The following is a 21,785-nucleotide window of genomic DNA, read 5'->3' as shown; positions in this document are numbered from 1 at the left end:
CAGGCAAAGTTGAATCTTCTGTCTTCCTGGCAAAAATGGCATAAAAACTGAGTTGCTAGCTCAAATTCCTGGGTTTCATGGAATTATGATTGAGGCACTACCCTGGTAGTGGCCATTTCAAGTTTTAATGATTGGTTATGAGACATGTGCTGGATATTGGGCGGTAAGTTGACACAGATGTATGTTGACATGTTAAGCAGATAGCTTGCTTCGTAATGTAACATTTCATGACTTTTTACGTCTTTCTGTATTACATCAACAGCATATCTTGAAATGGTATAAAAAAGAATTGGTGTTGATATTACTAATTTTAAAACTGTTAAAAGACAAGACAGTAATATCAAATGTACTGTCAGGTTTGCCAAGATGCCAGATTTTTGGAGTAACTTGTGTTAATTGATATAAAAAATATTTTTCCAATTGAAGTGCCAGTATTCAGTTTTTTCTTAAATCCAGTTTTTGTTAACACCATAGTTATTGCCGAAATAATTTTATTATTTATTAAAACAAGCTTTGCAAGTTATTTTAGTATTTTTTGTTTTCTGCAAATGATTACTTGAAGTTAACTTTATTGGTTCATATTGGCAAGGCTTAAGGACATTCACGTATTATTGTTGCTTTTTGTTTTATTTGAGGAAGTGTAGTGCGTTATTGAAATGGAATTAGAGACTCTTGATTTAGTATATTTATTGTTCTTGGATTCTATGTAATATTGACAGAGACCTGTGGGGAACTTTGCATCAGTTACCTGTTGAGGTACAGGAAGTTACGTGGGACAGGGTAGGAGTTCTTTGTAACACTTGATTCTCTTCTGTTAGGTTTCTTGAGTATTTTTATTTTCTATTCACCTGCTACATGCCCTTCTGTCACAATTGAAAATTCCTCTTAAGGTAAAGGTAACTAATTGGGCAGTGTTTCTCCTAAATCAACAGAGCAATACTTCAAATCATCTTCAATGACCCTAAACGAGAGGTTCACTTCGTATCAGAAAGCCACTGAAGAACATAGTGCCAGGCAAAAGAGCCCTGAGATACACAGGTATGTATACTGGGCATGTAAAAATGTTGTTTTGATAGGAAGACACTGTTAAACAAGTTCATGTTGAAGCTATAGATAAGATACATTACACTATATGGGTATCATGACTCAAATGAAAGTTTGTAATTTACCATTTCTTTCTAATTTTCAGTTTTTTTGGTTAAAACTGGTTGTTAGAACTTAAAATACTCTGTCACTTCCCGGTATCAAATTAAATAGTTACCAATTTGTCTTTTGGGAGGGGGTTGGACGCCTAGAGTAAGTAACCCTTGAATTTTATTCACTTCCAGTAAGTTTGTAAAATAAAAATGCTTGGTGAAATGGAATTGTTCCTTGTGAAAAGATCGTGAATTTGAAGTCAGTTTTTTTTCAATTCCTTGCTCTCAGTTAATTGCACTGAAAAACGTTATTTAATCTCTGAGTGTTTGGTTTTTTTTTTCCATCTACGAATAAGAATAACAAAATATCCTGTTTTGCAGGATGATGGTGACAGTATTAATTGTAAAGTTTCTAATTTAGTGCTTAATACATAGTAGGTATGGTTTTGGTGGTCACTGCTGAAGAGGCACTGAGAAGATTCAACTGACAGTAGCTTAAGAACGCAAGGAGAGGCACAGAATAAAACTAAAGATACCGAATATGTAAAAATATTGGAGAAAACTTAACAAATAATCCTATTTGTGTATTCATTGATACTGATATAATTATGTGCTGATACTTAAGTGATAATATTCATTTTAATAAAATTTTTTTTGATGATTAAAGTAAGCTTGATATCTTAAAAGATCAGGCTTCATTTGTACATAAATAATTGGAGGCATTTTATTTTTAATACAGTTTTTATTTCTTAATTATCTATTAGGAATTAGATTAATAATCTTGCTATACTAAATTTAGTCTACTGGGAGAGAAACCTGTCTGGTATTCCCTTTACACAAATGGACAAATTTTAGGGATTTGTGAAATCATAAAATTAATGTGACTACAAATAGACTTTATTTTACATTAAGGAGAATTGACATCTCTCCAAGTGCCCTGAGGAAGCATACCCGTTTAGCAGGGGAAGAGAGAGTTTTTAAAGAAGAAAATCAAAAGGTATGTTTTGAATGCACCTTTTCTTTTCCATGTTAACTTCTGGTTAATTAATGATATTGTTCTAATAAGCAGTTTGTCTAGGCAAAATGTTTATAGACATCATGTATTTATAACTTGTAAATATCTATTTATATATATGTGGTAGTGTGTATGCAGTGTTTCTTCCTAGAAAAAAATTAAGCTCACCCTTTACTATATGTTAAACCAAGAATAATTAATTCAAATGTTATTGAAAGGAAAAAAGTATTTCTAAGAAAAAGACAAAGAATCACTTAGTAGACAGGAAAAATTATTATAGGAAAGATACACATTATATAAAGGTTTCTGTTAGAGGTGAAATGGGTGATCCAGAATAAATATTCCTTGATTTATGTGTGCCTAAATTAATGTCTTTAGGTTCTTCAAAGAGAGAACAAGAAGTAATCGCCATACTACTGGGTATTTTTGATCTGGACTAAGAAATAAGCATTCTAAGAACTGGTTTACAAATGAACACTTGGAATGAAAACTATGTTACTGTTGGGATATTTGTAGATTTGGGGGAAAACTGCTTTTAAACTTGAGAAAAGAGTCAATGACTGGCATTGGGGTTGGGGGACTCTTAAGAATGGAATTCAGTCATTAAGGGGACTCTGTTTAATTGATAATTTGAAATTGATATTTGCTAGGTAGATTAGTCTATATGATAGGCCATAACATTCTAGTTGAAATGTGGAGCAAGGTTAAAAGGGAGCAAGTGTCTGTTGTAATGAGAAGGTTAGGGACTTGGAATGGTATTATTTGTTTCCAATCGTGGCCATTACTGAGTACTATCTTGATAATAGGAATGTGATTAGCTTTTTGGATGTCGGTTTTTTGATAAGAAAAATGAGAATACATCTGTTTTGCAGAGTTGAATAACTGGGCTGTTATGATAACATTGGCACTTTTATTACTAGAAGCTGTTACTAAGGCTTTCATTTATAAGCTTTTTAACTAGGCATGGTATTAATTTATTAAATAAGAAATTTAGAGCTTAGAAAGTGGTTTCTTTGCGTGGGGCACATTGATTTTGGTAAAGGAGATTCTGAGAAGTGACTGCTAATTTTGGCTTTTGTTTTCAATATCTTGGGTTCAGTGTTGATTAATTTTGTTTTGCCCACAATTTAGTCTATTCTTGTACTCTGACAGAATGAATGTCTTCCTTCTCTCTTCATTATTCAGACCAGATTTTGATCTAGAGGAGAGAAAATAGTGATAACTAATGGAAGGATAAGAGGAAAAGACATTGCTTTTTATCCTTTATCTTCCTGTCTGAATGAACAACTAACATACATGTAGTAGTGTGTAGTTTACATATATAGTTTGGTGTTTACAAAGTACTTTCACCTCTACTGTTACCCATGGGCTTGGCAACAGCATATTACTAGGTGAATAGGAAAGTTTTTGCTCTTGATTAGATTTTTCTCATAACTGTGGGAGCAAATAGGTGAGTAGTTGATACTATTTGGACATATACTTCCAGTTTTAGGAATGTTTATGAACATTGTAGCTAGACTTCCCAGAGTAAGTACTTCTTATTGTTGAATACTAGCAAGGATGTCCACATTGCTTAGCATCTTACTGATGTATAATTTTTCTTCATTCCTAGATGCCTCTTTCCATCTTCCTAAATTATATAGTATTTGAAAAAGCAATGGAACAAGAAGGAGGTGAATTGTGACCCAGTTAAACTAATGTCCGTTGCAATACCCGAATTGAGAAAGGGCAGTATATGGCCCAGATACTGAGTACAGGATTGGGAATGAATCTTTCTGGCTTTGTTTCTACCCTTGTTCAACCTCAGTTGGTTTCATTAATCATATTATGTTTGCATGTTACGGAAAATACAGAATATTTAACTTTTAAAGTGATTTTTATTGGGTTGGTCAACTAATTTGGGAAGAACTTGATGATAATGAGGCTTAAATAATGAGAACCATTTACATTAGGATCCCTTAACTTTACTGTCAGATGGCTATACCCACAACTGAGTATAATCTCTGTCATTGTTAAAGTATATAAAAAGCTGTTTCAAAAGATGAGGGATAATTAACGAGGATGTACCGAGTGGAAAAATAATTATATCATTATACTATATGAAAGTTTATTATGGATTGTTTTAAACAGAAATCTATGACATTTTGAAGACAATTAGCTTTTAATTACTTCTCCATTCCCGTTGTACTTGTGTTCACAAGTGTTTAGTGAAAACAGCAAGTACGTTTTTAAACAAAAACTTAAGTATAGAAGTAGTATGTATCTTTTCTGCTACTAAAATGCCAGCTTAGAAACTGGCAAAAAAAAATTTTTTTTTATATATATATATATATTTCTTTTTTTTTTTTTCTATAGTTTCCCTGAAATCTGTATTTTACATCTGTCTTTTATAGGGAGATAAAAAATTAAGATGTGATTCTGCTGATCTTCGGCATGACATAGATCGTCGGAGAAAAGAAAGAAGTAAAGAACGGGGGGATTCCAAGGGCTCCAGGGAATCCAGTGGATCAAGAAAGCAGGAAAAAACTCCAAAAGATTACAAGGAATACAAATCTTACAAAGATGACAGGTAATTGTTAAAACTGTCGGAGTTAGGTTTTAGCTTCTAATTAGCCTTTAATAATTGTCAGCTTAATTGCTTTCAATTTTGACTGTGTAATCGAATGTTTAAATTTAAACAATTAAAATTATTTGTTTTACAGCAAAAATGTATTTGTCTTTTACACGGCTTATGGTGGATGAGGACAAAAACTTTGGAATAGCAAGCTAACACTGAAAAAAAAATGACAAATTAATGTGTCCTATTATCCAGGCTACATCAGGAGGTTGGACTTCAATGCAGTGCATTTCTAGAAACAGTTTGTGTAAGAACTTTGGTTCGTTATGCTTGATTCCGCACTTTTTCAACTCATAACACCCAGAGTACAAGAGTTTTAAACTGATGTCTAGTGGTTTAACATGGGAGAGATGGGGGGGAGGAAGGACTAGTTTTTTTTGAAATAGCAGTGTGTATTAGGCTTTCAAAGTAATGTTTCCATGGATACTGTTAGAAGTGGTAAGAGTTATCGCAGGTATGACCTTTTCGGGTATTGCAGTAGAATCATGTATTGATCATGATAAAGTCAAGTAAATAATAGGAATACTAAATATCATAGATAATCGTTTTTCTTGCTGTTCATTAGGTGAATGGTGGTAATTTTACTTGTGTTTCTTAATTTATGATTAATTTTTATTTACTGGTATTTATAATGTCATGCGCTTTTTGTTTCAATATTGGAGTTACGGCCCAAACTGTATCAACTGTTTTCACCCAGGGTTGTACAAACTGCAGTCATTTTGAAACATGGCCTTAAGGACATTCATACTTTTTCCTACTCTTCCCTTCCTTTCCTTAAAAAAAAGAAAAAAAAAGTTAAAAATGTTGAAGAACTGAACTTTATATTCTTGAAGTTTCCAGACTGCTAGTTTCTAACTGGCAGGTCATAGCATGTTTTCCAGTAGTGATATAAAACAAATATTGGAGGAGAATGGAAACAGACTATGTCAAAGTTGAACACCCAGTCATTTTAGTTTCATGATAATTTTAATAGGGGATAGTTTCTTTGACTTGAAAAATATCCCTCTTATTGTAAGATACAGCAGGGTCTTTCTCAATCTTTTTTAAAAATAGCACATTTTTCTTGTTTCTTTTATTTTTCAGTAAACATAAAAGTAGAGAGCAAGATCATTCTCGATCTTCATCCTCTTCAGCATCACCTTCTTCTCCTAGTTCTCGAGAAGAAAAGGAGAGTAAGAAGGAAAGAGAAGAAGAATTTAAAACTCACCATGAGCTGAAAGAATACTCAGGCTTTGCAGGAGTTAGCCGACCACGAGGAACCTTTGTAAGTAATAAAATAATGTTCTGTCTTTGGTAGAACTTTACTTTAGAGCGCTATACATAAGGAAAGTAAGATATATGATGATTTAGTCATCGTTGTGTGAGTTATTACTCCTATAGTCTTTAAAATGGTATTTGATATATCTTTATTAAGAAATGCCATTTGGGAGAGTGAGGAGGAGCTGGAGCTGGGATGATAACCTCATTTGTATAGAAAGTAAAAAACCCATGTTTTTGCCTGATTTTGAATGAGATTTAGAAGCATCTGTATAACTTACTAACTTTGGAATCAATAAGTGTACGTAGTGCTTAGAGACCCAAGAGTCAAGGAAAGTTAATGATTTAGATCCATTTCTTTAATCAGTTTTTTATTAATGAGAACATGTCTTGAAACAAAAAAAATCCACGTTTGTATCAACAACTATTTTCATTTTTGCCTATTCAAGTTCTTTTTTATATGTGTGTCAGTCATAGAAATTACATGACTTTTTATCCTACCTAGTATATATATTGTTATTCCCATGTTTCCATAAATTCTTACAACTGTAAATTTAATGACTTCATAGTAGTGCATCTTGACTCTTTAATTTCTAGGTTCAAATTTCTAACTTGAGCTAGTATCCAGTTAGTTGTTAGTAGGGTTTATGAATTAGATCATTCGGGAAAGAGAAGAGCTTTGCCCATATGGTGATAGGTGTAGTTAACACTTAGGACTCCTGTATAATTCAAAGAAATTAGACAACTCTTTTGCCTAGTAAAAGGGGAAAAAACCAACTTTTTAAAGTTTGAACTATTTAAAAATTTTAGTTCAGGCCATGAGAGAGAGTGCAGTGTTCTGACAACGTAGGCTGACTGCATTTCTTCTTAACCTATTCAGCTTTCAGTAGGCAGAATTTTTTCCCTCCTTAACACCCTTTCCATCCTCAGTGGCTGTGAAGTTGAGATTTAGGGAAGAAATTAGGGAATGTTTTTTGTTACTGCAGTAAAATTAGAATTTGCATGTAACTTAATACCTTTTGATTTCATTACTAAACAACTTTGTTAATCAGTTTCGAATTAGAGGCAGAGGAAGAGCCAGAGGAGTTTTTGCTGGGACAAATACTGGTCCAAACAACTCAAATACTACTTTTCAAAAGAGACCGAAGGAAGAGGAATGGGATCCAGAATATACCCCAAAGAGCAAGAAGTACTTCTTGGTGGGTGTTAGAAATCTCTGTTTCTTTGGTTTGCATTAATTTTCAAAGCATACTGGGTGAATACATTTGAGTACAGGCATCCACTACTATGAGGAGTTTTTACTTTAATATAGGAAACTTTTAAAATAAATCATTACCCAGATGATTTGAAGTTTTGAACATGTGGGTCCCTTTAGTCCTATTTATACCTTATTGATATTACATATGGACTGGTCAGGGTAAAGTAAAAATATACCTGATTTGATAGTCACATTCAGAGAAGAACGTTAAACTGTTATCATATCTGTCTATAAGACGGTAAAGTTAAGAAGGTAAATCATTAAGATTTCCCTTTCATCAGCACAGCTGTTTGTTTAATTGAAAGACGAGGAGAAGAATTCTTCCACAGTGGATGTAATTAAGGTTTTCAGGAGGTTGTTAACTTTTATTGGAGTAAAAGGAAGATGAAAAAATTTCTAGATACACATTAGTTTGATGCTTCCTTGTGATGCTCTTCTCTCTGAAGTAGTTTGTAAGGGATGAAGCTAGAGGAGGTGGGTCTTGAAAGATTCTCTAAGTAATGATGGAAATTTTTTGCACTTTGGCACAGGAGAAGAGGGTTTATCTTCCATTATAGAAACTTAAGGAAATAAAACTATTAATGGACTATTCATTTTTGTCATAGCTTTTCAGAGAAGTCACGTTTTAGAGATTATTTCTGAAGACTAGTTGTTTTGTTGAAGCAAGGAGGAAAATAGTGCTGAGTTTTTAGAACTGTGTCTTTTGTTTGACTTTTTATGAGTATATTTGAATAAAGCTGAATGTCCCAGCCATCTGCCAAGGTAGACTATATAGCTGTATTTTGAATTAGATATATATTTTGGTTGAAGAATGGGCATTGTAGTTGTTTCAAAAATTAATTTCCATTTGCTTTTTTTTGGGAGTACTTTAATGACCCAAGAGTCTGGAAAAGTTAAATTTTTACAGAGTGCATTATGCATAATGTTTCCACAATCTGTGCTCCTTTGAGGAGAAATTTATGCTTGACTTGACAATCTCTGGAAAGTGAAAGGTGTTTTATTCAGTTACATTAAGTTTAAAAGATATATTTCATTTTTAATGTAGGAATTTATGAATTAATACACTGCTGTTTATGCTGTGGATGAAAAGATATGTAGGATTTCAATTCTTGGTCTAAGAGACTGGTAATGGAGAACATTCTAAATACATACGGTGGATGTTCTCCCAAGGAAGAGTGGATTATTGCAAAGGAGATACTGATTAAGAGAGACTTTGTAGAGGAGTTTGGATTGAATCTTAAGCTTAAAAAATGAGCAGGTGTGTTGTAAAAAAGCAGGAGTGAAACATTCCTAATATAGAGAACTCCAGTACTCTCATGGCTAGATGATTGGTATAAGTTTGGGAAAATTAAGAAACAGCAGGAGCCAAATTGTGGAAGACAATAATACTTGAGTAAATTTGGATGTTAAGCAGAGTTTGGAAAAACATGGCTGTGACAAACAGAGCTGAGAAATAATTGAGTGTCTCAGGGACTAGTTTTGAAAAATGTTAATGCTACATTTATGAAGGCTTATTCAGGGACCCTCTAGTTTGGTGTTGGTAGTGAGAAGAAAGGATATTGCAAGCACAGGGAATACAGAGGAAAGCAGCTCATTTGAGGTGAAGGTTAAATTCTGTTATGGAACTGCCCAAGACATCATAAGTGGAAGTGTGCAGTAGGTAGTTGCTAATGCAGATCTAGAGAGAAAAAAAATCTAGGTGCCATCATACAGTCACAAAACCACAGTAATGTCACCCAGTCAGAAGAGAAGAGATTAAAAGGCCAACCTTTCAAAGGTGTGAGTGAGGAGCAAGTGCTTGTAAAAATGCCAGATAGTAAAACAAGTGTAAAAGCACAGAAAATTAAGGAAATGAGAGGTGAACAAGTTAAATAATTGTTTAACACTTTAAACATTTTAGATATTTAATTTGGTGGCTCAGAGGGTCAAGAATCTGCCTGCAGTGCATGAGACCCAGGTTTGATCCTTGGGTTGGGAAGCTTCCCTGGAGAAGGGAATGGCTACCCACTCAGTATTCTTGCTTGAAGAGTCCCATGGATGAAGGAGCCTGGTGGGCTACAGTCCATGGGGTTGCAAAGACACGACTGAGTGACCAACACTTTCACTTTTCTGTGACATTCTTTCTAGTATCATAGTTTTTGTCTTAAATTGGGACATAATTATTTTTGATTAGCATATAATTAGGCTTTAGTTACACTAATCAAGATGAGTGTTATTTAACATTTTACATGTTGCTCTTCTGGACTATATTTTAAAATCGTCATTTCTGTATAAAACATACATGTTCATTTGTCATAGGCTAGTGCTCACTAGAAGTAAAATTAATGTCAAATTTCTTCTTATATATAAATCAGTTCCCCAAATTAATTATTTTGGTTCTTAATTAATGAGCCATTGGAATGACAACTTTGGTTTCTACATGTATATTTATGGATAGTCTGCAAAGGTATTTTTTAGTGATGAGACTAGAAATACAAAAACTTTGTTAAATTCAGAATGAATGAAGTGGAAAGCTATAGATTCCTCTAGGGTTTTTTCAGAATAATTAATAAGCATGGACATTCTGTCCACAGTAGCGAAACATTTAATACTTAGTAATAATAATGGATAACATTTACTGAGCATTTTGCTCAGCACCATTCTTAGTGTTTTGAACTGAAAGTCGCTCAGTTTATTTTCATGCTTGTAAAGTCATTTTGAGGTAGGATCATTATTCATTCTGTATAGATGAAAAACACAGAGGTACAGAGATTGAGCAGCTTGACCAAAGGTACACAGCCAGGAGTGGGATTAGTATTTGAACCCATGTCTTGGGGTCCAAAGGTTCTTAACAGCATTCTTATATGAAATTTCCCTTCTCTAAACTTTGAGTTATGCAAAGATAAGATAATGTTTTCAATAATAAGTATTTCAGAAAAGATAGTGTTTAGAACCTGAGATTCTCTGGAGGGATTGAGAGTATTTGTAAAGAGTTGGAGCAAATGGGAAAGTACTGAAATGGGTAAGTTCCCCATGTTAATGTCATCTGAGGAACAGAAAATTCCTTGTGGGGACAGAGATTTGGATTGGAGCTTTAGTAAATTAACTCTTTTGAAACTTGATCATTCTGTAGAGAAGAGAAGACGATTCAGAAGATTTTGGTTCTAATATGGTCTCCTTTGTTAACATATTTCTTTTTTAACTGGAATTTTCCTTTAATAATTTTGCTTATTTTTGACTATTCTCTGTCTTCGCTGCTGCTCATGCTTTTTCTCTAGTAGTGATGTTCAGACTTTTCATTGCAGTGGCTTCTCTTGTTGCTGACCACGGTTTCTAGGACCTGTGAGCTCAGTAGGTGTAGTTTCTGGGCTCTAGTGCACAGGCTTACTAGTTGTGACACGTGGGCTTAGTTGGCCATGGCACTTGGGATCATCCTGGATCAAGGATCGAACCTATGTCTCCTGCATTGGCAGGTGGATTCTTTACCTTTGAGCTGCCAGGGAAGGCCTCCGTTAACATATTTTTTATTATATATTATAAATATCTCATATCCCCTTTATCTTCTGTAAAGTAGTTAATGTTAATTAGTCTACAGTAAGACTGAAATCTTGGATGTAAGAATTTGAGGTTTAAGACTCAGTATGCTTTAGGGACTTCCCCGGTGGTCCATTGTTAAGACTCCGTGCCTCCACTGTAGAGGTCATGGGTTCCATCCCTGGTTGGGGAACCAATATTCTGCATGCCACTTGACCAAAAAAAGAAAAAGAACTAGTATGCTTAGCATTAAACTGTCACTTCGGGAGCTGCTGGGGTATCCTTTGATAAATACAGTGTGATGATGTAGCTGTTGTTTAGTTTCAGATTATTGTGTAAGATGATTGATTGTATATTTAAAAGTAATTGCTAGTCTAACTCTAGTGTCTAGCTTTGTTACTTCCTTTTCCTGTTTTAGCTCTTGGCTACCTCATTTAGTAATCATTTACTGTCACCATGATTCCTGGGAAGCTTACTCTGAGTATGATGAGCATAAGGGGCATTGGGAAAGAGTGGCTCTGTGGCTTTGGGCAAGTTACTCAGTTTCTCTGTGCCTCGATTTCTTTATTCCTAAAGTGGAATTTGTAACAGTATTACAGTTGTGAGGATTAGATGAGTAAGTATATAGAAAATGCTGAGACCAGTGCCTCATCCTTAGAAATAAGCACCATGTAAGCATTATCATCCGGAGAAGGCAATGGCAACCCACTCCAGTACTCTTGCCTGGAAAATCCCATGGACAGAGGAGGCTGGTGGGCTGCCGTCTGTGGGGTTGCACAGAGTCGGACACAACTGAAGTGACTTAGCAGCAGCAGCAGCAAGCATTATCATCACCACCTTTAATTGAGTGCCTGCCTGTCAGGCACTGGGCTGGACACCTTTTCCAAATCATTTGTGTTCCTTTAAGACTATCTTTGTTTTTTTTAAATGAGGAAGTAAAGTTCACAGTTTCTGTTAAGATTTAAATCCATACCTCTGGCTTCAAAACCCATTTGCTGCTTCTTAGAAATTCATGGAATACGTGTATATACATATTTTGAATGCCAGACTATTTTAAAATAGTTTATTTTGGGTTTACAGTTAAACTTTGACATACTGAAATGGTACATTTTTGATAGTTCTTAAGTTCATTCTTTGGTCATCTTTCACTGGTTTGATAAAGCTAGATTATTAGAAAAGAAATTGATGAGGGCTCTTTCACACTGTTAATTATAAGTGTGAACTTTTTAAGTCATGTAGGAGGGTGACCTGTATTACGTGAATATGCACAAAGGCACATTCTTTGTTTTGCAAAGGTGCTTATTATGTATTATTTTTAAAAAGTTTAGTGACTTTGGGACAGTTGGTCAGTATCAGTACTCCATAAGTTATGCAGCTATGTTTGTATTCACCTTTTGTCTCATAAAGGGGCATCATTCCCATTTTTCTTAGGTACAAACTTAAAAAGTTTGTTTGAGATGGGCAGCAGTTAACGTTACGGGAGAGCTTTTCATTTTTTGTTTTGTTCTTTGGAATGTAATACTCATCTCATACAGAAAGCCAAGTAGTTTTCACTTTTTCAGATTGTTTTGGTTAATGGAATAATTTGTAGTTTGGGGAATGATATTTGGATGCAGTTAATAAAAAATTAAGGTTGGGATGTAATAGCTGCAAAATTTTAGGTTAGTGAACAAGAAATAAGTTGAGGTATTACCCTAGGGATCATGCCATCCTGATTTGGCTTGTGCCCTTGCCAAGAAGATTAATATTTAATAGACATTAATTTAGATTTATCTCAATAGGATTTTTAAAAGTCTGTAGCTATATGTAAGAGATACTTCTTACCACCTGTTTTATTTAGTAAATGTTATTGATAATGTTGTAATGACATTTTTATACTTTGTTACGTATTTGTGATTGAGGTGATTTTGGGGGGAAAATATCAGTTAAATTATCTCATTTATGCATAGTAGATTGAAATAACGGAAAGGAGAATGATAAAAATTTTGATAATTGGCAGTAATTTAGCAGTTGAGATTCTTGAGAAAATTGTCTGGACAGCTCTCAAATGCTTGAGTTACTAAGCATGTAATTATTTACTTTCATGATTAGCATGTTTTTGTTGAAAAGTTCAGTTTTATTGGTTTTGTGTGTTTTAGAACAGTACCCACCTCATATACCCAATTTTCAGAAGATTTATACAATAACACGATTGGGGGTGTAATCATATTCCTTACGAGAAAGACATTTCTTTCTTTGTTTAACCTTTCTGTAGCATGATGACAGAGATGATGGTGTGGATTATTGGGCCAAAAGAGGAAGAGGTCGTGGTACTTTTCAACGTGGCAGAGGGCGCTTTAACTTCAAAAAGTCAGGTAGCAGTCCAAAGTGGACTCATGACAAATACCAAGGGGACGGGATTGTTGAAGATGAAGAAGAGACCATGGAAAATAATGAAGAAAAGAAGGACAGACGCAAAGAAGAAAAGGTAGAAATTTTCAGCTTGTTAGTGGTTCTGACATGTTCTTTTGTGTGAGTTTGTTTGGGTCAATTAGTTATTTGATTTTTAGATACAGTGATTATTTTGAATTATTTTCACTCTTCATATCTTTGCTAATCTTTATTTTCTTTCTCCTTTTTTTTTTTTTAGGAATAGGGAATCTGAAGTAAGATTGCAACAGAGAACAGAACTTGCACCCACCATTTTTTTTACATGATTTTTGTTTTCAAATAAGAATGTAAGCATTTTACTTAAATTTTACTGTTTGCAAGTAGTCTAGAGGAATTTTGTTTTGAATCTTCAAATATCTTGAAAAATAGTAGACTGTATGTTGAAAATTGTACTGAAATAAAGTAGAAAATTGTTACGTACCATATTTGTAACTATCAACTTTTAAAAAAAATATACTTTTACTGTTTTTGTTACATGCATTGTAATTCTGCTTTGTCTATAAGATATGGTCAAGTACAGCTCTGTGAAAGTTCTGATTCTCTCCCCTCCCTGTTTGTGTTAATGTTTATTCTGAAGTAAACGTTAGCTCTACATACAAATCCCTGAAGAGGAATTGTCTATAGAGACCACACTAATTATTTTAACTGTATACATCTGTTTAACATTCTCCTTAATTCAAACACACTACATTGTAGGGTGACTAATTTTTGAAGTGTACCATGGAAAAAGTTGTTATTTTGGTAAACTAAGCTAATTTAACATCTCATCAAATGTTTAAGATGGAAAAAGAAGCTTTGCCAACAGCTCAAAAGTACTAGCTGTTCAAAGTTAAATTGAAAAGTACGAAAAAAATTTTTTCTTAAACTGAAAGCAAGCAGTGGGCTATAAAAAACATTTTTAGGAGCCTTTACCATTTGCATTCAAAATTCAATGTTCTCTGTTTTCTTTGAAAGTTTGAGTCATGGTCTTAGATACCAGTTCTTAGAGAGGAATCTGGTTTGTAATAATACAAACAAAACCCCCATTCCTAGTGAATATCTTACTTAAAAAAGAAAAACAGAACAAAGCCTGTAATTCGGATATTAGTATGGAAGAGGATTATTCTGCAGAATAACTTGATAACGTTAAAAAGATGTGTACCTGACGTCATATCTCACATACTTATTTGAGCTTTTAGACAGCTGAATCACTAGTTCATAGTCTAACCATAAGGAATAATAGGCAAACAGAACATACTGCTCATTAGTAGTATTTTAAGGAACTTGTTTTTCAAATGTCACCAATAAAAAGATTTGACAGGAAGTTTGTCACAGCTTTGATCTACCTTGTTTTTTATTTTTTTCACTCTTTTCAGTTTCAGTTTGTAAAATGGGTTTTTCTTTTTCTTCCCAAGGGTTCTGTTCTTCAGGAAGATAATCTTTCAAATGTGAATTGCCTTTATGTTTATGGTGATATCTCTTAGAAGGAATGAAAATCAGAAATAGTAAAATTTCAGTGCTAAGTCTGCTCTGTGAGCATAATATAAAAGTAGTCAAATTTCATTTTGTTAATTCAGCAACTGAATTAGTTGTATTTGTTTGCATTAAAAGATAATGATTATTGTGTTAGTGTAAACTTAAGCATTTTAAGTGTATGGCTTGTTCATCCTCACTTGATGATTTGGGATGCTTCTGGCACCTTGATTGCAGTCAGAGGCATTTACCTAACACCTATATGAGGGAAAAATAGAAAAACAAAGCTCAACAAATGTGAGGTTCGTGGCCCTAAGATCCTTAAGCATTGCATGATTTCTCTTTATTTTGTTTTTCTGAAATTGAGCTGAAAGGAAACACTGTAAAAACAAGTATATGTTGCATTAATCAGGACATAACTAATATTCTCCTAGTCAGCATAGCACGTAAATTACCTGCTAAAGCAACATGGATTTGATCTCCAACACGGGAAAATTTTCACGACCATTTTATTTTATGCAAATAAATTTAGCTTTTATTTTAACAATTATTACTAGGTTAGATACTGAATCTCTGTGCATGACTCTAAATGTGCAGTTTTGCTTTTCCACATAAGAGAAGTGGAAAGGGGGATTTACTGAGAAATTATTTAATAGGGAGTAGGAATAAAGCTACCTAAGTCCTATCAGCAGGTTACAAATTCAAGTGCATTGCTTTAACCCACATGTACTCATATTTGGTTACTTGTATTAAATTGAGGGGAAGAGTATCCTATTAGAATATAGTGGGAAGGGGGATTGTGAAAACACTTCAATGGAATGCCATTGCAGGCTGTTATCTTTGTTTTAGAGCCAAGCATATAAAGAAGCCTGTGTGATATCTTTAAATCACAATTCAACTGTACACTTCATGACATGTTATAAAAGCTGAATGGTTGCTGTTGGTCAGGATATTTGTTTACAGGTGCCAGAAAACAGTAGCTGTTTGATAACCTGCAGTAATAGATTTCCTTTTGCCTAGAGAAGGAAAATAAAAATAACCAAAGGATATTTCTAGAAAGGATTAAGAAAGCTGCTTAGAAGGCCATGACTCTTCAACATCCTAGAAATTTTAATATAAAAAGCAAAATTTGTTTTTCCTATTGCAGCCTACTTTTGGGAATTACCGTTTTTCCCTTTTGTCACAGTTAAAATCAAGTGTTGGGAATTCAATTACAATTTGAGTAAAAATATCCCCAATAAGAATGAATGTAGATGGCTAAACGATTCTTACTCAGTGTGATGTATAATGCAACAGGGACCCTTGTAAATTGTCATATGCCAATAAAATGTCATAAGTGGTAATAGCTGTTGTTTGTTTACCTGATTTTGAGACTATGTCTGTGTCTGTTCTATACAGCTAATGTCAATGGCTTATGTCTAATTTTAGGATACCAGCTCATCTGTTAGTAAAGTATGATGGGACTTTTGGGGAGATCAGTAAATATTCAGTTCAGTTCAGTTCAGTCGCTCAGTCGTGTCCGACTCTTTGCGACCCTATGAATCACAGCACGCCAGGCCTCCCTGTCCATCACCAACTCCCGGAGTTCACTCAAACTCATGTCCATCGAGTCGGTGATGCCATCCAGCCATCTCATTCTCTGTTGTCCCCTTCTCCTCCCGTCCCCAATCCTTCCCAGCATCAGAGTCTTTTCCAGTGAGTCAACTCGTCGCATGAGATGTCCAAAGTATTTTTTATATTAAAATTTTTTTATATTAAAAATTTATATTAAAATTTTTACTTTTTTTATATTAAATTTTTATATTAAAATTTCAGCTTTAGCATCAGTCCTTCCAAAACTGTTCAAATTCACATCTATTTTTTTCTTTTTTCCTCTGGAAACATGGGAAATGTTACAGTGGTGATTGTAAGCCATCGTTAATACAGGAATTCCAGATTCTAGTCTAGCCCTCCTGTTCATGTGTTCATACAGGAACTGTCAGCTATAAATTATGATGGAGACAGCAGCATTACTTCTGTTTCTAAAAATGTAGTAGTTATTAACTAAAAAGTGGTCTTTTTTTGTAACTTAGTCTTTGTTCACTTTGAGTTAGAACTGGTGTAATTCTTAACTTCACTTAACCCTTTCATAAGTCACTTGAAATATAAAGTGACCATTCTGTAACTTTAAACAGTTTTCACAGAAATTTGTGTGCTGAGTCAGTAACAATTTGATTAATACAAATGTTAAGTTACTCCTTTGTATGTTTAACTACACTGGATAATTTTAACATGTACATCAGCTACCTGCATAAAAGTATACCATCTTATTTATTAAGGGCTTGTTTTCATAAGATAGTTGCTTTTTTTCTTTTTGGTTTTTTTTTTTTTTGACCGCAGCATGAGGGAATCTTAGTTCCCTGACCAGGGATCGAACCTGTGCTCCCTGCAATGGGGGAGAGGAGCCTTAATCACCTGACGGCCAGGAAATTCCTCTCTTTGACTTTTCAGCTGGAATCTCTGGGATATACTTTGTTCCATGTGGAATGATATTCCTTTCACATTCAGAAAGAGAAGTACAGAGTCCTGTCTGAATTTGTAACTTGCTTAAATAGGGAAGGAACATGGAAAAATTAACTTCACCCTTGGATTGTATTTGATTGGTTTCAGTCTATGTAAGTAGTAGATTATGATAGATCCTTTGACAAAATTTTAGAATATTATCTGTTACATAATATCTTGGGTTCTCAAAATATGGTTGAAATCATTATAAATGTGAGTGTCAGGGGTCTAATTGTTCAGTTTATTGAAGTGGATGTTAAAAGTTTGAAGTCTATGTTAATGAAGTTTAAAGTGAAAATTTTATTTTGGAATCCAGGAATATATAGAAATTGCTGTACTCCATTGTTTGACTTGAGAGCTTTAGTAGAGATTGTGTAAATTTATGAACTGGACTCAAGTTTCAGAGTCATTCGGTAATGATTAGTGTCAGTTACGCAAATGAATCCAAAGTTGCACGTTCAGTGTGCTAGTTCTCTTTATTGTTGTGTTACCTCCTCACATGTTTTTTCAGAAATGCATCCCAATGGTTAAAAAGAACAGGTGTTAGGATGGCACTTTCTGCGACCACTAGGAGAAAAGTTTCGAAATAATGTGTCTTAATTATAATGATTGGTATGTTAGATATTTTTCTCAAGGACGTTTTAGGTGTTTGACAACAGTGAGCTGATTTGCAGTGCTTTTGAAGTGCAGAAGATGATTCTTGAAAGTAGAAAACGATAAGTGGTTTTAATACTATTCTAAGAATTGAAATCAGACTTTTCTTAGTAATCTCTTAGGGTTGCCCAGCTTCTTGACTGAAGAATAATGAGCCTCAGAAGTAGATGATACATGTTTAAAATACGTAACCAACAAAAACCTGGAAAGGTTGGGGGTGGGAGGAGAAGGGGACGACGGAGAATGAGATGGCTGGATGGCATCACCGACTCTGTGGACATGAGTTTGAGTGTACTCCGGGAGTTGGTGATGGACAGGGAGGCCTGGCGTGCATGGGGTCGCGGAGAGTCGGACACGACTGAGCGACTGAACTGAACTGAACTGATAGCATAGGGAAGAATTGTGCTCAATTTTCAGTAATAACTTAAATGGGAAAAGATTTGTAAAAGATACACGTATAACTGAGCTACTTGGCTATATAGCTGAAACTAACACAACATTGTAAATCAACTGTAGTCCAATATGAAAAACCCTTCCCACAAACGCCACTCCATAAAATAAATTGGGACAAGCAAAAAAATGATAGTACACCATAAACTTAGGTGAAAAAAGGATGTACATTCAATGAAGTCTGTTTGACAATGATAACTTCTTGGTACTGTCATAGTGATTGCAAATTCCATGGCTTGTGAAAAGCCACATAAAATGACCACTCATCCTCCAGAATGGTGGTTTACTTGCAATCTTTCTTAGTCCTTGATTATGGGAGGTCATAATTTTTCTGGCTTATTTGTACTAGAAAAGGAAACTTTGGCTGTGCCTCGCAGCTTGCAGAGTCTTAGTTCCCTAAGTAGGGATTGAGTCTGGGCCCTAACAGTGAAAGTGTCAAATCCTAACCACTGGACATGGGGAATTCCATAGAAACTTAGCTTCCAGGGTACTTCGGAGGTTGCTATGAGGGGAATGTTAAATACACTTGGAGTTTTTTTGGAAAGCAATTGAATATCATCACCAAATGGAGTCATAATACTTAAAATACATAAACTTCCTTGGTGGTCCAGTGGTTAAGAATCCTTGCAATGCAGGGATACAGATTTGATTCCTAGTTGGGGAACCAAGATCCCACGTGCCACAGAGCAACTGAGCCCACGTGCTTAAGCTTGAATCTAGGGCCCACAACTAGAGAGTCCTCTCACCACAATGAAAGATATTATATGATGCAGCTCATACATGAGGCAGCCAAACATAATATTTTAAAAACAGAATTTCACTGGTTAATGTCAGTATACAGTGATTTTATGTTTACATTTGATGATGATACTCAACTTTCAATGTGTGACTCTTCTCACCCTTGTGATAACTAGTAAAGATACTTACCAAATTTACCTCAGTTACTGCAGCAGTCTTCTAATTTGGAAATCTTAACGTATAAGTTTCATCTTTTAATTGCCATCAGTGAAATGTTTTTCAATTGAAAAAAAATTTTAAACTTAAAATTTCTTTGATTTCTTGTTGCCTAAATCTTAGGATGAACTACAGGAATTTCCAATGAGCTGCGTGTTTTGTTTTTTTTTTTTTATCCTTTGCCTTATCCTACTCCTTGTTCATTTACCTATCTTAAAATCTTACACCTTAGCAAAAAATCGAAAAATTCCCCTTGTCCTCATTCTTCAGGCTGGCAACTCATCCTGCTTATGTGTCATGCTTTGCTAGAATAAATGTTTAGCAATTAACATTATGTGTTGTGTAGGACAGGCCATTACCTACTTGGTAGAATGTTAATATTGTATCCTGTCACATTACTTAAGGTAATTACAATAATTGGAGTTCTCCTAATCACCTAAAATTGAGGTTTGTGTCAAAAGACTGAAGGGGTTTCTAACAGGGCAGTCACAAGATTAAGTACCTAGCTTTCTAGCCTTTGTTCAAACTAGCCCTCAACCTCCATTTATTCACTGGGAAAGTATTCTTAGCATTGGGTTTAAAGTTGAATCAAAATTTGTTGCTCTTGAGAATATAGTACCTGGTGTGATTAGCAATAATGTATTAGTAATGATTCTGGGAGAATATATCTCGATAATAAAACCAAAGGTGATCAGCTTTTCCCGTTAACCTGCAAGTAGCGGGATGGGGACACATCACCAACCTGCCTGGTACTGATTCCTGTGTGAGTAAGAGTTGGGTAGCATCTGACAGGCTGAAAAGGAGATTCTCAAAGGAGTCTACTAAGACTGGGGCTTTGTCCTCTCCAGTAGTGAGCACAAGTTACCCACAGTAAGTACTGGAGAGACTGGAGCACTTGACCTCAGTGAACTCTTCAAGTAGACCTGTCAAGACAAGACTCCCTCTTAAGGACAGGACCCCACAGTGAGGAAAGGACTGAAAGGAATGTTAATGAGCAGAGTAGAGACAGGAGATGAAAAGGGCCTAGGTTCAACTGAGGGGAACACAGCCAGGAAGATCTTAGCATGCCACCATATTTTCAAACACCACTAAAAAATGACAGAAAAGGTAGAGAAGATTTACTGAATCCTGCATCCTCAAAGTTCAGGACAGTAATTTCACTTAAAGGTAATAGAAAAATAATGTCATCGCATAAAAGATTATCAAGATGTGGTATGTATGACTGTTCTAGTAACCATAAAATGGAGGAAGGATCTCTGAAGAGTAGCAAGGCATTCATGGAAGGTGTAGCATTTGACTTGGGCCCATCTTGCACTTAGATCAGTTGAGTTCTATTAGTAGTGCAGCCTGAAGGAGCTGTTAATACTACTGGTTTTCCTTCTCATACTTTCAAAGGATATTTTGCCTTTTGACCCTATTGTGTGCTGTTTGATATCAGATTGGAAAGAGGAAGTTATAAGATCATGATTTATTTCTAAGGCAAAAGGGAAGAATAAGGAAGCTGAGAAAATTTAGTCTAGGGTCACTAATCCATTTGTTTTCTTTTACATTTGTCCAGCAGCCCTTTGCTACTCCCTTCATCCTTATCTAGCTTATACTACTGGGCCTGTGTCTATAAGCACTGTTCTGCCAGTTTCTTCGTGTCAGATCATTCTTGGTGTCTGTTTTCTCTTACGTGTATAGAATTATTTTATTCAACAAACTCTTTAATTGAATGCTCATCAAATATACCAGGTATTTCTCTAAAATGCCAGAGATACAGCATGGGTCAAGACAGAGTTCCTATCCTGGAGTTTAGTTTGGCAGTAGGTGGAGCATAAATACTGCATGGTCTGAGTACTGTAAAGACAAATAAAGTATGGGAAGAGAGTGGAGACATGCTATTCATATGGTGTTCAGAGAAACCTCAGGTCTCTACTAGAATGTAAGTTCCAGGAGGGTAAGGATCTTAGCTGCCTTGCTAAGATCTGTAGTCAGAATGATACCTTGCACATAGTAGACATCCAGTGTTAGCTGAATGAATACATGTTGTGGACACAGAAATTTGTTGAAAAATTCTCCCACTTAAAAATTGTGTTGGTCAGCAGGAGATGAAGTTGATCTTAAATTATTATGTCGCTCCAGTGCATTTCTTGCTGAAATATGAAAAGCAGGAGCTGTAGCTTCTTATGAAGCCCAGTAACTTCAGATCAGAACTGAAAATTGAGATATCAACTGCCAGGACTTGTTCATCGCTTAACCATCGTCGGCTAGGCCAGGTCAGCATCCGGCTCATATTTGATAGCCTAGAAAACCTGGAGCATTTCATGAATGCTGCTGATTTAATGACAGTGTTTAGCACCTGCTAGCCCCTTAAACATAAACAGGGCTTCCCTGGTGGCTCAGACGGTAAAGCGTCTGCCTTCAATGCGGGAGACCTGGGTTCGATCCTTGGGTCGGGAAGATCCCCTGGAGAAGGAAATGGCAACCCACACCAGTACTGGAATTGCCTGGAAAATTCCACGATGG

General features: G+C 35.1%; 1 protein-coding gene across 5 annotated transcripts in view; it reads left to right on the top strand.

The window, feature by feature from the left end:
- Positions 1 to 16,021, top strand: part of BCLAF1 (BCL2 associated transcription factor 1) — a 32,002-nt gene extending 15,981 nt beyond the window's left edge. For 2 of the 5 annotated variants that reach the window (XM_055432939.2, XM_055432938.2), the window contains exons 7-13: positions 933 to 1,038; positions 2,049 to 2,133; positions 4,545 to 4,720; positions 5,852 to 6,032; positions 7,078 to 7,224; positions 13,051 to 13,263; positions 13,426 to 16,021. In XM_055432939.2, coding sequence (XP_055288914.1) covers positions 933 to 1,038; positions 2,049 to 2,133; positions 4,545 to 4,720; positions 5,852 to 6,032; positions 7,078 to 7,224; positions 13,051 to 13,263; positions 13,426 to 13,431 — 914 coding nt within the window. In that variant the 3' untranslated portion in view covers positions 13,432 to 16,021. Of the gene's footprint in view, positions 1 to 932; positions 1,039 to 2,048; positions 2,134 to 4,544; positions 4,721 to 4,853; positions 5,016 to 5,851; positions 6,033 to 7,077; positions 7,225 to 13,050; positions 13,264 to 13,425 lie in introns of those variants that run through there. The other 3 variants (XM_055432941.2, XM_055432940.2, XR_008686860.2) reach the window with 2 other exon arrangements.
- The last annotated feature ends 5,764 nt before the right edge of the window (positions 16,022 to 21,785 follow it).

Source organism: Moschus berezovskii, chromosome 10, assembly GCF_049115385.1.
Source record: "Moschus berezovskii isolate FMDL1 chromosome 10, NW_MosBer_1.0, whole genome shotgun sequence".
Classification (NCBI taxonomy): Eukaryota; Metazoa; Chordata; class Mammalia; order Artiodactyla; family Moschidae; genus Moschus; species Moschus berezovskii.
This window is presented reverse-complemented; position numbering and strand designations above follow the sequence as displayed.